Source organism: Mustela putorius, unplaced genomic scaffold, assembly GCF_011764305.1.
Source record: "Mustela putorius furo isolate JIRA1106 unplaced genomic scaffold, ASM1176430v1.1 tig00000083_pilon_pilon_pilon, whole genome shotgun sequence".
NCBI classification, from domain to species: domain Eukaryota; kingdom Metazoa; phylum Chordata; class Mammalia; order Carnivora; family Mustelidae; genus Mustela; species Mustela putorius.
In genome coordinates, this window is record NW_025421273.1 from 26,467,210 (window position 1) to 26,489,440 (window position 22,231).

At 35.5% G+C, this 22,231-nt stretch overlaps 1 protein-coding gene across 4 annotated transcripts in view; it reads left to right on the plus strand.

Moving 5' to 3' along the window:
* The window catches only part of SLIT2 (slit guidance ligand 2), a 357,600-nt gene that overhangs the window by 229,503 nt on the left and 105,866 nt on the right, over nt 1-22,231 (plus strand). For 2 of the 4 annotated variants that reach the window (XM_013061510.2, XM_013061511.2), the window contains exons 7-10: nt 2,988-3,059; nt 5,672-5,835; nt 6,987-6,998; nt 7,961-8,099. In XM_013061510.2, the coding sequence (XP_012916964.1) occupies nt 2,988-3,059; nt 5,672-5,835; nt 6,987-6,998; nt 7,961-8,099 (387 nt within the window). The remainder of the gene's footprint in view (nt 1-2,987; nt 3,060-5,671; nt 5,836-6,986; nt 6,999-7,960; nt 8,100-22,231) is intronic. The other 2 variants (XM_004762698.3, XM_004762700.3) reach the window with 1 other exon arrangement.

Genomic DNA, 22,231 nt, shown 5'->3' on the forward strand with positions numbered 1-22,231 from the left:
TTGTTAAGATATTTATTAGGTATTGGAGAGTAAATAAAGTTTAAGAAGGGAAAGTCCAGGTAAATGAAAGCAAGGGTAGGCAGTTTATCACGTGTATGTTCATAAAACCTTAGCAAATTGTGGAATTCTGATTGACACGATTCAGAAATATTTATTTTAAAAAAGTTTATCTTCTTAATATGAAGATATCACAAAAATAACATTGGAACTATTTTGTTTTCTATTTTGGTGTTTTCTCTTTCTTTGGACAGCAGATTCAGAAATGAAATATATTCCTTAGGTTGCTAGTTTTATATTTTTTGTTCTTTTTCCATAAAATAAGCAAAATTTTATTTAATTGAGATGTAGAGGTTCATATCCATAAAATACCAGACTCTCTGCCAAATACTACCCTGAGCATGAAGGGAATAAGAAAAGAATAAATCAAGAGCTAAGTCTGAGAGGACCTATGTGACTACCAAGACTCACATTTATGCGCTTACACATAAAGCACATTTATGTGCTTACACATAAAGCTATCCTTTGTACAAGAATATATTCTCATTGCAAAGAGAAAATCTTGAAGTTGAAGATAGAAATACACTCTCATATAGGAGAAAGTGTTCACAAATAAAGAAGTATAATAGACAAATTTGCATTGTTTCACTGTAGGAATTGATCATGACCATAAAAAATACATTACACCATACATAATTAACACATACTAATTACTAAGTTTAAAATAATTTCATTGGTTCCACATACTGCTCCATTACCAGGCATCAATATCAATATTGTTTTGCCAACATCAATACTGAATAAAAAATACTAAGAAAGGTAACATTTCTTCAGTTGTGTTATGCAAAGTAACATTTTGATAAAAGACTCCAAACTTGGCAGCAGTTTCAGCATTCAATGAAAACTCTCTTTTGTATGGAATCGTAAGAAATTATAGTTCAAAATTAATGCATGTCTGCTGCAAGTGAATTACTTTAAAAAAAAAAATGTTATCCCTGAAGTCACATTTCAGTATGTTATGTACTCTAAAGATTTTAGCCATATAAAGTCAGCATAAATTTTGAGGGTGGGAAAAGGGCTTATTTGAAAGCAAATCCCTTTGAGAAGTGAAACCTTTTAGTTCAAACATCAGGATATATTTTAATGGCGTTTGAAAAAAAATCTCATTTCACTTGAGCACAGAAAAATGCTACAGGCTTTTAGATAACATGAACCAACCAATTCAATGCTTTGTAGGTCCTTCATAAAGTGTTTTATTTTTTCTTTTTCTTATGCAACTTAATTCAAATCACTTGGATTAATTCTTCTATCATTCAATACATTGCAAAGCTGGGTAGGAAAGAAAGTCTGCCTGTTGTAGATCTGTAGCTACTGTGCCCTACTTTGCCTAGAAGTCTAAGTGCCCCCTGAATACCCCAAATCATACCATTAACAACTGCATCCTCCAGCTGGCCAGAAGTAGCCTCACAAACCTATCTCGCTCAGTCCAAACAGACTCAGTCCATGGACTCTTTGAAATATCTGAATTTGTTGCCACTATTTAAAAATTGGGGGGATAAAGACAAAACTTCCCATTTCTGGCTTCTCCTGAGAAAATCCAATTGTTTGGCAGCCTTCCATTACATCAGAGCAGCAACGCATCAGAGCTGAGTTTTAGCTGCTATAGCACAGAGTATCATTGCTGTCTTACCAAAGTCTTCCTCATCCCCCACTCTCTGCCTGCTCCTCTCCATCTCTTGTCCTCATTCTATGTCCTGTTACTGTATATACAACCTGTTTCTCTCCATTTATGTTCCCTGCCTGGCTTACACTGGCAAGAGAATTCACCAAGTCTACTTCAGACCTGTCTCCATTATCAAATGGTATCCACTGGTCATTGAGCCCTTCCTCTTGCCTCCGTCAGCGGCTTGCATGCTTTCCTTACCCCACATGCTGTTTTCTCTATACGAGAATTGTTTTCCATCTTTGCATTGCACAATCACAGCCCTGGGGTAGTTGTCTTGTCCATTTCTTGTCATAAACAGACTTCTCTGAAGGGCGGGGGGTGGGGGGCACTCTTCTTAACCTTATTAACTCTAAGTTTTTATAATTTGTGTATTTCATTTCCCCAGTTGAGCTATATGCTACTTTAAGACAGGTTTTATGCCTGATTTATTTTTATACCATTCCATGTTGCCCTAACGTTAAAAACCCTTTAGGAAATACTAGATGAATGAACTGTTACTGGTGATTGTAGAAATAGTCAAAATAATAACAAACAATGCCTGTGTTAGGGGAAAAGTAGGAACAACTTAAAACAAGCAAGAATTATGCTATTTTCGCCATCTCTGCCTTGACCACCCATCTTCCTGACTCTAGCATCAAGAAACCGTGATCACTATCACACCACAGTAAGCAAAGGACAAGATACGTGCCTGCCACATAGAACTGTTAGAATGTATCAATAAACTGCTACAGCCTGACATTTTATCCCTATTCAATGCAAATCCCAAGTGCAGATATCATTCTTGCTACTCAAATTTAAACAGCAGCATGGCCAATGTCCACAGTAAAGAATACTTAGCAGGACTCTTTGGGAGATTTCAAATATCTTCATTTACGGATACTAATTACACACAGTGCCCCTCTAAGGAAATCCAGCTGCCCGATTTTACTGACTGTTGAATATCTCATGTTAGTTCCTTAAGCAGTGTCATAAATACATACTTATTCATGCACATGGTGCAAAGGGCAACATGTGACTAGTCAAAAATATAAGACAAATCTCTCACAAATATTTGATAAAGCTGAAAGCATAGAAATATGTTGATGTATAACATTTATTTATTGTCTTGTTTAACATATAGGGCATTCCTTATATTATTACCTTTCTACCATGTAGTTGTCCTGCATAAACATAATTGCATTGTCTCTCAATTAATATATAGGATGACCAATGAATTTGCATTACCTGAAATGTCTAACTTTTTTTTTTTTTAATTATTCTACAGCACTCTCAACAATAACAACATTACTAGACTTTCTGTCGCAAGTTTCAACCACATGCCTAAACTTAGGACTTTGTAAGTAGCCACAATATATATCTAAAGGTCAATTTAATCAATTAAGGGTTCCCCTAAAGTATTGTTTTTTGTAAACAAAGAACAGAATCATGAGTTCATTGCGGGGTAGAGAAGGAAAACACCACATTTTTAAAAAGTGCTAGATGTGATATTTGAATAAACGAACTATCACTCTAAAAACATGAACTATCACTCTAAAAACATGAAAGCTTTCTTTTCAATGATATGCATCGTGGGAAGTTGGGGGAGAGAGAGACGTTTACTTAGAGCTCTTGTGGAGGTCACATTTCATTAAGAAATGTAAGACTCCTTGATTGGCTGTCAGAAATGATAAATGGTAAATCTTTATGATTTTATTACTGTACAACAAGCAGACCTAATAAAGCTGAACTGGATCTCCTACATTCTTTGTAATGTAAAATTACAGCATAACTCTCCAGTCTTTCTGTAACTAAGGTTGTGGCAGCATTTGAATTTAAAAATATCTTTTCAGAAGATGAACATTAAAATATTTTAGATGGTAAAAACTTGTTCTCTCATAATGTATTTGCTGCAGCTATTTTTGTTTTCCTCTTGGAGGAAAATTAATCCTTTAAGTGGGATAGTTAGTTAAAGCATTTTCAGAGATAAATCTCATTTGAACTCAGATTAGGGATCACCCTGGCCTCAAAAATACTATTTATACAACATGTGAGAAATAGTGGGAAATATAAGTAAAGCATTGAACTTCTTGAAAAAAACAAATGTGTTTTTAAGTGGGGGATATATGTATGTTGATTGGGTTTTCAAAATAATTTGCAGTTTACAATAGTTGATAACTGGAAATATATTGTATTTATTTTTTTCTCTTTAATGAAAAATCATTTGAATTGCCAGCTTTTTAATGATTTGGATAGTACCAATCTGAATGTCCTTTTTTTGGTCACTAAAATATGGTGCTCTGTGTATGATACAACACATCATTATCATTTCTTTGGAATATGATTTAACAAAATAAAGCAATTCTGAAAGTATGCAGATATAACATAAATTCCGTTTTCTTGATGTGCCTAACCTGACCAAGTGAATAGACCAGTTCACCCAAGACTATATTTGATGAAATTCGTTGCTTAACCATTGACTTTAGCTAATTTTTTAAAATGTGAAGTGAACAGGCTCCTAAATGGCAAAAATGAGGCCACTGAGAATGTGGAAACATCTGTCATCTGCCTTTTTGATAGTGTGCTTTATTTTCCTATAGAAATCCATCATAGTTTGTTTTGCTAATCAGGGTTTTAAAGTTTTATGTTCTTTTCTCACTTCAAATTTGTGCACACGGAATTGAATCGTTGTAACATGCTTGATTCAGATGAAAATGTTTCTAGAACAATGAGGTAGAGTGTGCTTCGTGGTTTCCAAAGGATGCCACTCTGATTTCCAAGCAAACTGAGCTGGAGGTCACCCAGCTTTCGCAAAATGTAGCTTTTTGTTCTGGGCAGGCCGTCTAAGTTTTGATGCGAGACATTCTGTTCCATATCTTACAGGCTCAAGGAGAATGTAAAACAGTCATCTAACTTGAAATTCCCTTGCTTTGGTTGTTTCATTATTCTGTATTATCACTGCTACTTAAAAATTCCATTTTTATGGTCCAATTATGTTTCTGGACCGAGTTCCATGTTTTAATATCCATTACTGTTATTGGGTTAGAATTGAGCACATCAGCTAAAAAGGACTAAAATGGTATTACTGTGTCATAAATGATTCTGGAAATGATGCTTTGATTTATAGCTTTGGATGTCCTTTTCTTTAGTTTGAGAAAACATAAAAGCCAATTTGAAGTCATTTACCTAATTTAGTGGATACATTTGTCTGATATTTTATTAATGGAAAAGTGCTATTTGCCACTTGGAATGGATCCATGGTCTGGTGTGGATTCCTGCCAACACAGAGAGGGGGGCTCACTTAATTCCTTCACTCCCAGCCATGTATGTCTTTTCATTTCAGTTCCTGCTCTTTGAGGATAGGGTCCCAAGAGCCAAAAGCAGCTAATCCCTTTTTCTGCTATTAAACAAAAAGAAGGAAATCAGAATAGGGACATGAAAGAAGTGTTTTATATTGAATTATTATTCTATCTTGTTCAGCAAAAAACGAAAGTGACCTGCTAAAAAGATTTTGCCAGCAGTTCCTCCAGAAACTAACAACAGCAGGACTAAGGGATCTTTCATACTGGAAGCCGTGACTTTTATGAACATACCCCCACCCCTGCCCCACCCTTCACCTCCCCTTCCCCACCCCCCCACCCCAACTTGCTGTCAGTATGTTGGGACTGCAAAGCAATTTGCTTTGGACATCTCTGTTTCTTTTTACTCTTTTGAGTGAACATAAGGAAATCATCTTTATGGTCATGTTCAAGCTTCTGGATGTTGGCTTAGAGGTAAATGAAGAGAAACTCCATTCTGCAGTTGTACACCAGTTTAATGTTGAGAAAACGAATTAGGTCGGGACTTCCTTAGCTTTGTCTACTGATATTTTAAGAAATAAAGCTGTAGGTTATTATGAAGACTCTTTTTTTCAATTTTCAAAGTAACCGTTTTCTGTTTTTCTTGCTTTAAACTTGTCTCTTTCTTCCCTAGTCGACTGCACTCAAACAATCTCTACTGCGACTGCCACCTGGCCTGGCTGTCTGACTGGCTGCGCCAGAGGCCCCGGGTGGGTCTCTACACTCAGTGTATGGGACCCTCCCACCTGCGGGGCCATAACGTAGCTGAGGTGCAAAAACGCGAATTTGTCTGCAGTGGTAAGGGAGAAAGAACCTTTACATTGTCGTCTGATTTTACACTGCCGTGTCGGAGAACTGTGGAGAATGCATGCTCTCAGGGTTTCTGTGTTGCTCACTAACGCGTGCCGTCGTGCACTAATCACTCCATGGACGTCCTCTGTTTTAGTGCTGTTGAGAATAGGTTCTAGGATGTGTGTGATTGGCAAGGACAGGTTCCTCTGAAGTGAGGATGGAGGATTTCTCAATTTTCACTCCTGGGGACCTCTAGGAAATTCCTAGACTTTAATTCTGTGTGCTGCTTATTTTCCTGTTAAGTAATAATGTATGTCTACTTTTCTGTGAATGATTGGAAATATGGTTAATCCTGGATACCTGCTGGGAAATTTTAAAAAGTAGCTCGACTGTAGTTGCAGATTGACAATATACTTTTCGTGAATACTAGTGGTTCACGTGTACTCTAAGAGATAAATGACTAGATTTAGTGGATGAAAATCTGGAAACGAAAATAAGGCACAACCTATATGAAAATTTCAGGAAGTCACATTCACTTAGTTCTTTCTATACGTTCGAGCTCCAGTCTAGGTATTTCTCATATATGTATCTCATTTCACCTCCCTCATCACGACTGTAGTGAAATGTAATATTATCTTTCTACAAGAGATGAAAACTCTGAGAAAAAGATGTTAAGTAGCCTTATCCAAGATCACACAGCTGAGTCCAGGCATCTCAACCTAGGCAGATTACCAATGCATATATATAGATATTTATGTTTATATTTATATTTATTTATAAAACAATATGTTAATAGTATCTGATACATATTGACATATATCTTATTTTATAAATACAGGGCTGGTTCTTCTTCAGAAGTGCCTGTTCAAAATACAATAACACAAAATTTTGAAATATATATAATGCGTCACAAATAGTTCCTTAAAGGAGGCACAAGAAGTACTAGCAGAAGATTCTGATTTAGTGTTGTCTTTTAGAACTTTTTATGTACTTTTCCAGACTTTTTACAACCCAGACAAAATTTTCTTATAATGTCATGGAATGGGAATGTTCTCTTCAGGTCTGATTGCTTTTTAAAAAATTAAATAATGCAATGACTAACAGTTCATTACTAACCACTTTTTTTCTCTCTTCACTTTTCCCTTCCTGTTTTCTAGATGAGGAAGAAGGCAAGTTCACGTTTCTTTTTTAGACTGAGACTATTTTTTGTAAAGTTTGAGAGCTTGTTCAGAGGGCTTGGGTTAGTAAAGAGTTTGCAGCATCTTCCTGGCATCCAGGACTGCTCAGGCCCTCTCGCTGCAGATCAGAGAGGGCTGTCCCCTTGTTCCAGTAGCCAAGTGTATGCAGATGCCCATTACTACAATACGACCGACATTCTGTTGTTTGTCATTCCAACAGCCAAAGCTCATTCCCAAACAGTTTTGTTTCCAAATACTGAGTAGTAAAAATATATGCCTGCAGGTAACCAGTTAATGCTAACATTGTAGACCAGGCCAAGCCGAATAAAAGAACTGTCTAGATTAATAATTACAGAATGGCATGTTACAAATTATCATAATAACTTCAAAGAAAGCACAAATGTTGAACCTCTCAAGACATCTAACTTAGAAAGATCTGATTTTCCCCACATTTATTGGTGCACGATTACTTTTTTAGAATCAACAGTTACACCTTACAAGAGGAAAATGTTACTGTTTTCCTTTTTTTTTTTGAAGATAGAGTAAGTTACGCTATTTAAGTTTAATAAAGACCAAACTCTATTTAAGTTTATCAGAAATGAAATCTAGGTTAGTCTGAAACTGCTGCTTTTTTTGGAACTCAGAATAGTTTTGAATCAAATTCCAGTTTCAGGTCTGAGGTTAGCCTTTCTTAACAATTATTTCAAGTCTGAAAAATGATCATTTTCATAATTAGTTTTAAGAATCTCATTTGCTTCATCTGAGTGTTGACCTAGAACTATAAATGCATGCTGCCTAAAATATATCTTAGAACTCAAGGACCAATTTTATGCTGAGATATTTAGAGACATGTATTTCTGTTAAAGAACGTGCTCTGTTGTTGGAGATAAGCTCATTTGTTTCACTATTCACAGTTTCAGGAAGGAAAACCTTGCTGTTTGTTTCTCTTGCAGGTCAGCAGTCCTTCATGGCTCCTTCTTGCAGTGTTCTGCACTGTCCAGCTGCTTGTACGTGTAGCAACAATATCGTAGACTGTCGTGGGAAAGGTCTCACGGAGATTCCCACGAATCTGCCAGAGACCATCACAGAAATGTATGTGCCCTGAAATTTCCTCTCATCTCTCCACCTCCACAGTGACCCAAACCGTGAATTTCTTTAGAGATTCTGTGTTTCTTGAAGGCCAATGGGATCAATTAGTTTAGACGAATAATTTTTCCAGAATTACATTGAGCCTGACTCTGCTTAATGAAATATTGTGCTGAAGGTGCTAGCGTTTTTCTTTTTCTTAACATAAGTAGAATGAAGAGGAATGTATTTGAAAGGATAAATCCTACTTGTCCTTTTCTTGGGAAGGTGTTATTAGGGTATTTAGGAAAAATAAGAGTGTGGTTGTACATAGTCTGACCATTGGGGTCTGTAGATCTGCCCCTCCTGTCCAAGTTTACCTTGAAGGGAGGAGATATTAGGAGGACCAAACTGGGGAAACAAATTATAGAATCAAGATAATGAGATGATGTTCTGCCTCCTCAAGACCTCGGGTTTTAAAATGCAGTTTCATTATTTCATTTGAACTATCGTATAGTCTGCCAGAAAGCATAAAAAGAGTAAAATTATAAAGTCAGAAAATACAAGAGTTTTAAATTAGTGAGCATTTAACCTATGTAAGCAGTGGCTATCTCTATCAAAAGTTGTTGACTTGACGAAGTACTTCATTTTGTATAGAACGGCTGTGTGCATTTGTTCTTGCCAAATATAAGTCATGTAGGTAAAACAAGGTCATGTAAGATGTAAAATGAACTGCTTTTCCCACCTTGAGAAGTAAGCATTAGGGAAAAATCTTTACTTCAATATCCGTTAGCTAAGACAGCAATCCTTAACTGCTCAGCCTATCATGTTATTGTTTTAGAGGCCAATTCTTAAAGTTTAAATACATAGTTTTGGACATTTTAGGTTGAAATGATAAAATAAGCCTAACTTTGTATAAGTCTATGTAGTAGGCACAAAAATTAAGTTATTATCAAACACTATTAATTTTTTGCTCATTGGCTGCTTTAATTTTATTTATATGAGACTAACTTTAATCCACAAGACCACTAACATCATTTAAAGTATTTAATAGGTGTTTAAAAATATGCTTAGAACTTTATAGTATAAAACACGATCATCTGTAAAGAGTCTAGAATCTATGGAGGTTTGACACAGACATGAAATAATGTATGCACATAATAATATTATTAGCAAAATTTAGTTTTGTTCATCAAAGGCATTTATAAGTATCTTTTAGCTGACCTTTGGAAAAAGAATAATATATGGTTTTCGAAGAGGTAGGTGGCATTCCACAGAAGAGAAACATCAGGAATGAGAGACAAAGGTGGTGGGGAGCATGATGTTTTAAAGATTGCATAGTTGAGCCTACCTAATTAGAGTAACAGGTGCATGTTGGGGCATCATGGAAAATAATGCCTCAGAAAAGACATCCCTGTATAATTTTAGGGCCAGAGATTAATGAAAGACTTTTGTCTTAGTCAGAAGATGTAATATATGTAATATATGATAAATTAAGTAGTAGGAAGATATAGAAAGATTTCTTTTTTTTTTAATAATTTTTTATTTTTTATAAACATATATTTTTATCCCCAGGGGTACAGGTCTGTGAATCACCAGGTTTACACACTTCACAGCACTCACCAAAGCACATACCCTCCCCAATGTCCATAATCCCACCCCCTTCTCCCAAACCCCCTCCCCAGGTAATAGTATATTCTTCTATCCAAAGAGCATTTATTAAGTAAACACTTAATATAAGAAAGGCAGCATGAATTTTTCAGAGATTTTCCCATCAAGTGACTGGCAAATTTTAATGCAATTTAAAAATTATGAAATGAGGTACAAATTAATGCATGTGTAAGAGAGAAACTAATGAAGTTCAAGGTAGCTATACACTCACTATCTGTGAGATTGTAGGCAAGTTGTGTATCCTCTGTGAGCTTCTCTTCTCTTCAGAAACTAAGGGTTGTTGTTAATCTGTGATGAAATAACACACGAAGAGCTTTACATGCTTAATAAATAGTCATTCAGTAAGTGGAGATACCTCCATCATTGAAGCCTTTGTATAAGACGTAACATTTGAGGTAGGCCTTGAAGGATGGGTAGGGAATGGAAATGCCAAAATGAGGAGGGGGCTTTCAAAATGAATAGAACATCAGAAACATTGGCAGTAAGAATGGAAATGTAAGACACAACCAAACAGGAGCTCGGTATATCTTTTGGAAGCCAAGAGAGTGGAAAGGTAGTTTGGAACCAGTTCATGGAGGGCCTTGTGTAGTATAAGGACCTAAATCTTTATTTGGAATGCATTTGAATATAAGTTTCATCTGGAGTTTTCATCTGAATCTTCAAAGAATTCATCTGATAGCTGTGTGCCAGTGATTGGCAAAAGGACAGACTGCCAGGCATGAGGCCTCCTTAGGTGGCTATCATGTTGATAGAGGAAAGAGGTCATAAAAGCAGGAGCTAAGTAGCAGTGGGGATGATGGTGTGGAAGCAAGAATGGTAGTTAATACAGGAGCAGAATTCATGGGTTTGGGCATTTGGTGAAACGAGGGACTAATGGAGAAAAAAATGAACCCAAGATAATGCCAGAATTTCAAGTATGAGGGATGGGGAACTGGTGGTGGTTGTATCATTGCATGTAAGAAGCTGAAGGACAGGACAAAATCTGGGAAAGGAGATGGTAGTGAACAAAATGTGTGAAATCCTGAGGTGCCAGTGGGATTTTTAGAGGTGATCAGATAATACAGACTATAGTAACTTGAAGCAAGACAAAGACTTGAGGCAAAGATTTTGGAGAAATTAATATTGTAAAATAAAAGTTGGTGGTTAAATCCATGAAATAGTGAATAGAAAGGAGGTGATAGAAGAGAAAGCCAACAGAAATAAGAGGAGCAAAGGGCTAGCATGAGAGGGGAGGCTTAGTTTGGCTGAGAAAGAGTGTTTTGAAAAAAGACAGTTGTCACTCTAAAGGACAGACCTGGATTGATTTGAAGATGCAGAAAAACTACCATCATTAGGAACTCGGAGACAGTGGGTTTAGAGAGAGATGAGAATAGAGAGAGTTAGTAAGGTCTCTGTGGGAGCACCATCGTCCTGGACCCAGGAGTGGGTAGATTAAATCCTGATTTTAAGAAAGAACAAAACACTGCTGTCGGCTGACAAAAGAACAGTGAGTTGTAGATATAACAGACTGAAGGCAATGTGTGACATTTAAAGTAGTTTATCTCATGTAGTCTATTTCATTTTTTACAACAGAGCGTTTCTTCTATTTTGTATGCTCTATAGATTTTGTATTATCTTGAAATTTAGTAACATAAAAGTTATACTAAATAATAATGTCCCATTGGGTTTGCCTGTATTGAGGAGGTGGTGTATCAGATAAAGCTACAATAAATTAAATTTATAAGTAGAGATGACAACATATGTGAAGCTCTAGGTGAATTTCACTTCTCTGATTATTACATTATCAGCTTTATCAGTAGAGCATCTGGTAATAAATCATATTGATCTTCAGCTCCAACAAAATACCCCATTACCATTCATTATAGTGGCATAACAGACTAGCTTAGTAACTCATTTCTTTTATTACTCTTTTATTTTTATTAGTATAAAGAACATCAGATTCATAAAATGTGGAAGTAAAGCTGTACAACATCTTCTTTTTTCATATTTATAGATTCCAGTTTTTTTAATACATGATGAACTGAAAATTACAAGCTCCCTCCATATTTTTCAAATAAGTTTTAATCAGAATTTTACCATAAATTATAGGTAGAATTTCTTTACTACAATTTAGCAGACAATTCATTCAGTGCTATTGAGTTGATTTCCTTCTGTATGTGGCATGCCTTTATTCCTCCACCGTCTCATAATATAATCTAACAAAAAAAAAGTACTACAAGTAGGAGTGATCTACTGCCTGTTATTCTAGGTAGAGAAATTTGACTCATCCTTTCCTTTCTTCTACGTTGTGCTTACAACCATAATTTCACACTTCTGGTACTTGCTGAAACAGTATTGTTAAGATAGACGGGAAATGTTTTTTTTAAGTTAGAATTGAAAAAAGGGATAGGAAGAGACTGACATTTATCCAAGAGTGTTGGATGCTGTACTCATATCATGTGACCTTCTCATTGATTTTTGATGTAGGTATTTATGGAAGTAAAATACAACAAGAAAACTAATGCAGGAACATAAGCTAGATAAATGTTGGTGTATTTCTCTAAGAGGTCTCATCACCCTGAGGGGATTGTACAATGCTCCAGGATCTGTCATCTCATTTGCAGGCTAGGAATCTTATTATGATTGCACCTATTACATTTTGTTTATATATGTTTATATATATAAGCTTGTCATATATGTGCCATATATGTGCCATGAAGCTTCTACTGAAGACAGAGGCAGGAACTAGTTCTGTTCTGATCACCACTGAATACCCAGCAACAAATCTATTATGTGGCACATAATAAGCAGATGATAAATATAAAATAAGTTTTTATTGAGTAGGGCTGTGAGTTCAAGGCCCACGTTGGACATAGAGCCTAATTAAAATACAAATAAAAATTTTTATAAAAATAATAAAAGGATCTATAGTAAACAAAATTAAAAATAAAAATTGAAGGAACAACACTTTCTCTCCCAGGAGGAAAAAAAAAAAATGGTGCTTTTTAAGCACACAGTAAGTAAGAGAAAAATTTGTTAGTAGGATAGTTCATGGAAAGAGCTAAAATGGACTATAAATACTTAAAATTCAGTCGTTAAGTTTGCCTATTCCCCATACTGGCTTGGATTCTACTCTCGACAGGTGTCTGAGAGCCCCTTTTTTCTCTGTTCTGGGCTAATCCAGCCAGTATCTAATGGGTAGCCTCCTTCTTTAGATACATTAATTGATTCAGTCATCCTACAGATAGGTCTTAGATGACTTCTTTCTCTAAGGCCATTATTTCTTTAGTAATGAAGCCTATAGGCATTTGCTCAAATCCCTCAAAGACTGACAATTTCAGTCCGCTGATTTTTTGTGTTTTTATTTTCTTAATGAGGTCAAAAAATGTTAAGAAATCTTGTTTAAAGTGTTTCAGTCATGAAGTGGCTAAACTGACCTCAGTCTGAGATTTATTTGATTCTAGAGTTCATGTTTTTTCATTGATCTAACTAAAGAAGAAAAAAAAGGTTAACAGGGCATGGGCTTCTTGGGATATTGTAGAAGATAGAATTGAAAAAACCACAAGAGCTGATACTCAGAAAAACAGGACAAGAGAAGCTTTGGGAAGCTTATATATGAAGAAAACACAGAAGGACTATCAAAAAGACAGGCATTGAAGGATAAGAATGTGTACCAAACTGAGACCTGTTTCATATTACTTTCTGCCTACAACTACCATAGTGTCATCTCTCCTGTCCTCTGTCACATATTCTCATCCTCCCTGGATTTCATCTGCATAGAACTTGTCACGGTGTAATTTGAAATTCTGATTAACGTCATACTACCCTGAATGGACTGCAAACTCAGGGAAGGTCTGTTTTCCTTGACATTTTTGCACCGACACTGCACAGTGGGGATGCAAAAAAGGTTAGTGTTGGGGACAAGTACAGGGGTCCAGTGCGCACATTCTGGAGAGCCTCCAAGCCTCCATTCTTCATGGTAAACAGAACATGTGACAAAGGAACACAAACTAATGGCAATAAAGAGGGAAAAATAGAACATGTATAGTATAAGGTAGAAAAAGTATAGAAGAAAGAGGCTATTGCCCACCTGAGATCTTCCCAGCACTTTGCTGTTTTGAACTCTGCTGGTTAAAACCTTCTTTTCCTACAGATGGAATGCTTGAGGCAAGTCTTCAGGATCTGGCCCATGGCAACAGAATTATTAATAGCAAATTGATTCTCTGTATATCACATCCTCAGAATTAATTTCTTAAGTCACTTCTGGATATAAAATTTTGAATATGAGATGATGGATTGTTGTAAAATAGACATTTGGTTCTCTTCAATCTAGTTATAGATTTTTCGTGGCAGATCACCTGTTCCAACCATTATGCAGATGTTCCATAAATCATGGAAAATAGTAAGAACATGGGTTGTAACCATTTAGTATACCTTGTTTATTCTTTTTTTTTTTTTTTAATTTATTTGACAGAGAGAGAGAGATCACAAGTAAGCAGAGAGGCAGGCAGAGTGAGAGGGGGAAGCAGGCTCCCTGCTGAGCAGAGAGCGTGATGTGGGGCTGGATCCCAGGACCCTGAGACCATGATCTGAGCTGAAGGCAGAGGCTTAAACCGCTGAGCCACCTAGGCGCCCCTATCTTGTTTATTCTTTTTTTTTTAAAGATTTTATTTATTTATTTGACAGAGAGAAATCACAAGTGGATGGAGAGGCAGTCAGAGAGAGAGAGAGGGAAGCAGGCTCCCTGCTGAGCAGAGAGCCCGATGCGGGACTCAATCCCAGGACCCTGAGATCATGACCTGAGCGGAAGGCAGCAGCTTAACCCACTGAGCCACCCAGGCGCCCTATCTTGTTTATTCTTAATGTCTTCCTGCCTTCACTCTTGGTTGCCTTGTTTAGGACTCAGAAGTTGGAAACCATGCAATTCTTTTATTTATTTAGAGATTTTTTTTTTTTTTTTTTTTTACTCAAATTTAATTTTTTATTTTTTATAAACATATATTTTTATCCCCAGGGGTACAGGTCTGTGAATCACCAGGTTTACACACTTCACAACACTCACCAAATCACATACCCTCCCCAATGTCCATAATCCCACCCCCTTCTCCCAAACCCCCTCCCCCCGGCAACCCTCAGTTTGTTTTGTGAGATTAAGAGTCACTTATGGTTTGTCTCCCTCCCAATCCCATCTTGTTTCATTTATTCTTCTACCCACTTAAGCCTCCATGTTGCATCACCACTTCCTCATATCAGGGAGATCATATGATAGTTGTCTTTTTCTGCTTGACTTATTTCGCTAAGCATGATACGCTCTAGTTCCATCCATGTTGTTGCAAATGGCAAGATTTCATTTCTTTTGATGGCTGCATAGTATTCCATTGTGTATATATACCACATCTTCTTGATCCATTCATCTGTTGATGGACATCTAGGTTCTTTCCATAGTTTGGCTATTGTGGACATTGCTGCTATAAATATTCGGGTGCATGTGTCCCTTTGGATCACTACATTTGTATCTTTAGGGTAAATACCCAATAGTGCAATTGCTGGGTCATAGGGCAGTTCTATTTTCAACATTTTGAGGAACCTCCATGCTGTTTTTCCAGAGTGGCTGCACCAGCTTGCATTCCCACCAACAGTGTAGGAGGGTTCCCCTTTCTCCGCATCCTCGCCAGCATCTGTCATTTCCTGACTTGTTGATTTTAGCCATTCTGACTGGTGTGAGGTGATATCTCATTGTGGTTTTGATTTGTATTTCCCTGATGCCGAGTGATATGGAGCACTTTTTCATGTGTCTGTTGGCCATCTGGATGTCTTCTTTGCAGAAATGTCTGTTCATGTCTTCTGCCTCACTATGCATGCATTTATTATGAAAATACTTAAAAATTTAGAGATACATCCAACTTAAGGGTTCTTAAGTGCAAGAGAAAATAGAGTTAAGAAAGTATTATAAGAGTGAAAATTCAAGCAGTTCTACTTTAATTGATAGTTTTACTAGGGCAGTTGTTAATGACTGAAGCACTCATTTGCATTTTGCTGTTTTACACATCCCTGTGTTTTTCTTACTTCAGACCCACTAACAGAATTAGCTAGCATATAGGATGACTGTTGGCTTTAAATTGTATATATTTACAGTTTTGTGCTTTGCAGGCTAACTGATGTGACAGCACTCTCCTAGTGTATGTCTAGTAGAAACATTTATGACCTAGTACCTTAAAAAAAAATCATCTTGCATTGTGGCTAAGACCTTTTTTATTATAAAGAAGCTTGCTTCAGACCTACTGACACAGAATGTAGGGAGCTATATAGTCTCTAAAGTTTAGTGGAAAACTTTTATACTTTTGTAATGTAGAAAATAATTATGTGTTTTTACACAAACCTAATTTCAAATACGGATCTATTACTCTACATACCTACTTTGATGAAGATAATTCGAAGTACATTTATCTCTTTGGTTCTGAGATTCTTCCAATAGCAGAAATTTGGTATGTGTTCCCCAAATCTCATTTTAAAAAACTAGTTTTCTTCTACCAAGTAATAGAATTTTCATCTAGAAATGTCAGTAAATAATTTCATCATCAAAATAAAGCTATCATTAAAATATATACATAAATCAATATTTCAGTTCTGATTATGTGCTAACATAGTTAACGATTAGAAAAACAAAATGGTAGGATTTCTGACAATATATTTTATAAGATACGTAGTCATTTGATATAAAAGAAATTGTTCCTGCAAATGTTGGTCATCCTTATTTTTATTTCCTCGGGTTTTTGGGTGGTATTTTCTTCAGTTTTCATATTACCATCCCATCATGAAGTAAGCACCCAGAAGAAGACATCCTAATTCACCTTCCTACAGAATGTAGAGTTAATTCATTGTTCAGTATACCAAACAAAGATCTCTATCGTGTTCTGTCAGAACAAACATCTCATTTTCTTCGTTATCAGTAGCCATGCTTAGTGTGATGCCTACAGCAGCTCAAATGGTTCCCCAGCAAAATAGTGAAGATAAATTATGTAAAATAGATTTATAGATTCAGCTCTACTTGTAGTTCTGTAAGCCATTATTGAGTTCACTAATATTAGAGTGTTCTCATATTTATTTTGGCAGAATTTTCAATTTCATATGTGTATCTTGAAAATCTTTAATTGCTATTAATGAAATACTAAAATAATTATCTTTAAAAAGCTACATCTATCCATTATATACACAGTCAGTTTTTAAGAATATGTGTTCATGATAAGAAAATTATTACTATTTCTCCCAGCTTCTTTCCTCCCCTCCCCAATTTTATTGAGGAATTACTGACAAATACAATTGTATATATCAAAAGTGTACAATGTGATGACTTGATAAATGTGTATATTGTGGAGCGATTGTCAAGAACAAGATAATTAACATGTCCGTCACCTCAAATAGTTAACACAGTTAACTCTTTTGTGTGTATATGGTGAGAATACTTAAGATCTACTCTCAGTGTTGTGTTATTAGTTATAATCACCATGCTGCATATTAGGTCCTCAGAACTTACTCCCTTTATAACTGAACATGTATAGCCTTTGACTACATCTTCCCCTTTCCCCATCTCCACAGCCCCTGACAACCCATTCTATTCTCTGTTTCAATGAAATCGGCATTTTTTTCCAAGCTTCCACATACAATTGATAGCATGCAATATTTGTCTTTCTCTAACTTATTTCATTTAGCATAATACCCTCTAGGTTTGCCGTGTTGTTGCAAATGACGGGATTTTCTTTTTATGGCTGAATAATGTGCGTATGTGTGTGAATTATATATATGTATATATGTGTGTATATATAAATATCACCCACACATATATTTATATCACATTTTCCTTATCCATTCATCAGTTAGAGGACATTTAAGTTGTTCCTCTGTGTTGGCCACTGTGCATAAAGCTACAATGAACATGAGGGTACACACATCTCTTCAAGATACTCATTTCATTTTCTTCAAATATACACCCAAGAGTGAAATTACTAGGTCATGTGGTAGTTCTGTTTTTAATTTTTTTAAGAACTTCCATACTGTTTTCCAAAGGGGCTGTACCAATATACATTCCCACCAACAATGCACAAAGATTTTCTTTTCTCTACATCTTTGCCAACATTTGATATCTCTTGTCTTTTTGATAATAGCCAGCCTAAAGTTCTGGGGTGATATCTTATTGTGGTTTTGATTTGCATTTCCTTGAAGACTAGCAATTTTGAGTACCTTTTCATGTATGTATTCGCCATTTGCATGTCTTCTTTGGAAAAATGTCTATTTAAAGACCTTTTCCCATTTTAAATTGGATTTTTTTTTTTTGCTACTGAGTTTTATTAATTCTTTATTTTGTTTGGATATTAACAACTTACCAAATATATCAAATATATGTATTGCAAATAGTTTCTCCCATTCTGTTGGTTGTCTTTTGAATTTATTTTCTTACTTCTTTTTTATTTGTGCCTAACTTCCCCAAAGAGCTATATATGTAACATATGTTAGGTGTATATATACTCACATACTTTATGTGATTTTTGTTGAGATGTATGATCATTAAAGCAAAAAGCTATAATGGCTTGCCTAGGAGAAAGACATAGAAGACTCAATCAAAATTCTATAATATTAGTTAAGAAGTGAAAAGAAGTATGGCAAAATTAAAAACAGATGGGCAAGAAAGAAATACTGAAATGACCAGAGTGGAGATTAAGGTGGTAAGGCAAGAAAGAAACTCTAACTGGTTTCTCTTTTAAAATATCCAAGGAGTCTGATGAGTATTATGCAAGAGAAGAAGAACATGTGGGAAAATAGCATGTATTTTCATGCACTACATACTCAACAAATATTTTTGAGTGCCTATTCCGCCTCAGACATTATGGATGAAAGGACACATTCCCAGCCTTCAATATGTTTACAGTATAGAGAATTAAAACCACACAAAGAGAAAATCTGAAAGCTATGTGATAAGTAATAAAATACAGACAGAGAGAATACAGAGAAACGCATACCTTGATTTGTGTGGGAGAATAAAGGCATCTCCAGGTATGAGAATGTGTCTGGCAGGCGGAGAAACTGGGGTCACTAAAGACAGAGGAAAAAGCATGGGCAAAGTCCCAGAAATGTTAGATGTGGTATATGTTTGAGAAATTAAAGCAGTTTTTGGTTGCTAGGACATAAATTGGGAGCCTGATGTTGAAGAATCACCTCTCCTAGTAACAGTAGTATGAAAGGAAGCATTTGGAGTGTATTAGTAGCATGATGAGATCTGTTAGATAGAAAAATTACCCTAACATGGGGTGGAAAATGCTTTGGAGGGACGGAGTACACTAAGGAAGTGATAGCAACAGTCCTTAGGGTGTGGTAAAGGTGAGCATAGCAGCAGATAGGAATGTAAGGAGATCCCAAGAATGGGTCGATCCACTTAAAGCTTCTACAGAAAAGTAAATGGAGATCCATCAGAGGTCAAATAAGACGTGTGTAGACTTTAACATAAAAATGAAGACAGCTGGTGCATGGTTAAAACGTTCCTTATTAACAGACAAATCACCAGCATGTGTTTTTTAGGGATTAAGTCATAGATTTATGGTTCTATAATCACCTGGAAAGATTAAATTGAGAATTCATGCAGTTCAAATACTACTAGTGGCCACAATGTTACCTAAACTTGAGGAAAAAGATGATGGATAATTTGGACAATAAATCGGTGCAGAGGAAGAAGGTCAATAGCTATCTACTCATTGAGTAATACTGTTAAAAAAGTAATGTGGAAAGACAATTTGCATAATGTTTATAAAACTAAAATTATTACCAAATGGGCAACTTAGCTCAGTGCCTGACTCAAAGTTAGTGTCCAAAAGATTTTCATCAATAATGAAAAACAAAGCAGCAGAACAATTATCTATTTTTCTTTCTTGAATTGCTAAAGAAAAATTATATATGAAATCTTGCTATTATTGACATTATGAATCTATACTCTGTTCCCCTGAAATCAGTGAGCCTTATACGTAAGCCCATTTCCCCCTGTAAATCTAAAGCATGTGATTGTGCATTTTGATGTATCTTTGCATTTGAATATATATGCATATGAGTACACAAATTAAAATGTTAACATTCATTTAGTTCACCACGTGAATATGAATTCAGGAAGAACAATCACCCTTGCACATACACACATTTGTGTCTTGCTTTAAACACTGAAAGGCCAAATGGAAGAAGAGTTATTTATACCATGAAAACATCAGCTGGATTTACCCTAAGGGGCATGTACCCTAGAATGACATCACAAAAAAATAAAATAAAATAAGATTACAGAAATGGACAATATTCAGGAACAAGTCACCTAAGACAGGGATGGCTGATACTCAGTATGGACACAATCCTAAGGCAGAAGTATGCACATTTGCATATTTCTATATGCATAATGTGTCCCTCCAGAGGCAAATATTCACTCAGCTGCTGAAGCTATTTATTAAACTTGGAAAGTATTTCAGTCTAAAATATCTTCCGTCATTTTATATAGACATATGAAAGATTTCAGGGCATACATTTACTGCTAAAACTAGTAGTAATAATTCAGAAATATAAAGTATTTACTTTAGAATTATTATGTACTAGGCAAGAGAATCCCTAATGTCAACGGAATATAGCTGCTTCCTCCTTTTCAAATGTTGGATTAATGTTACCTATGATGAGACTCTTTGCCTACACTGAGCAGTCTAAGATCCAGAAGCTAGGGTCATTCCACAACCCCCTCCCCACACACAAACACACCCCATTAAATCTATGTTCTATTCTCTGGCAGCTGTTTTTGCCATTTATGTTAAAAGCAGATGGGGAAAATGCAAAGAACTGTCAGTTTTATTGCCATGTATAATCAACATCTGGGCTGTATGTTACAGATACAATCAATCCAAACTCATACTTCACTGATGTAGTAAAACCTTTTTGAGTTCCTAAGACAGTTTCCAAATTTGAGACAATGTTATATATTTTAATCATGTCAATCATGGAAATTACAACATTTTATGTATTTTTTCAGCCTTCATGTGAATGATGTATGTGTGTACGTGTTTAATATATAATTGCTGGGTTATCTGCAAATCTGTACTGCTAATTTGTTTAAAGCTGTGTTTTGGAATCACATATATTTATTTTAAATAATGTATCAGATTTATTTCTCTATATAATCTGTGTGTGTGAAACTAGCATGTTGTAGATGTTTTATTATATGATGCTGCTTATTATGTGTGATTACATATATACACATGTATATCCCCATATGTTTATTCTTTCCCCCTTTTTAAGCAAGAAAAAAAAACATTTTTTCCTCCATCTCATAATTTTTACAAAAACATGTTTTATAGTAGGTTTTAGTTTCCTCATTTTTTGGAAAGAGAAACTGAGACAAAGAAGCAAATTAATTTTTGCAAAGGATACAGAGTTTATCAGTGGTTGTAAATCTCGTACTTTTAATCACTTAACCATACCTTTTTATTTTTAATCACTAAACCATACCTTTTTGTCTTTATGCATACACATATACAAAACATAATACCTCTTGGAGAGAGCTATTTTAGCTTTGGCATGTGGATGCTATTTTGTATGGTTTGTCAACATAATTTAGTTTGAAAAATATTGAAAATAATTCCTGAGAATTGAAAACTAGTGAGCTGGAAGTGTCTTTTAAAATAAATTAATATTGTTTACTGTCTTGTAAATGGCTTCAGAACTAGTTGGAGTTTTTAATTCCCAGGTTGGACTGTGTTGTATACTCTACTGATGTAATATCTGCTCGCTGATAACCATTGTAGAGTATTTTATGTCACAGAGCTCAGATGTACTGGTACATCATTTCCATGTTCTAAGAGTCTATATAGTATGAGAGCAGAGAGATTTCTTGATAATTTTCCATTTTCTACAATCTTTAAAATAGGCACCAGAAAGTGGTATATATTGGCTGCAGTTCATTCCCTAGGAACCCTGTAAGTGTGAAGACATGCATGGTTTATTATTTTTTTTAAAGCAGTAATTAAAGAATAAGAGAAAGATGCATGTGAGTGAGGAGAAAGGTTTTTATTGGCTAAACATATTGTACCTCTGAAATTTTGGATGGGGTAGTTAGAAAATGGCTTCCATTTCTTATCTAATTGGACTTCTAACTAAAAGTTCCTTGTGATTTTGATGCAATGGTAACAGTAGTTTGCTTTTGTATAAACTACACACACACAGACACAGACACACACACACACACAGACACACACACATCTAGAATGATAAAATGTTTTGGAATTGTTCACATTACATTCTGTGGAGGAAAAGGTTCTGGCTACTTTTACATGAAAAAGATTTCCATATAGTATGTGGTTAATTGAGCATTCTCCCTCCCTTATTCAGTTTTTTAAATATATTTTTACTTTGAAACTCAAAATATTGAATCTTATTTTTATGAAGGACTAACATTTGGAAGGCTCTTAATTATGGTGGATTTTACCCACAGCATGCCA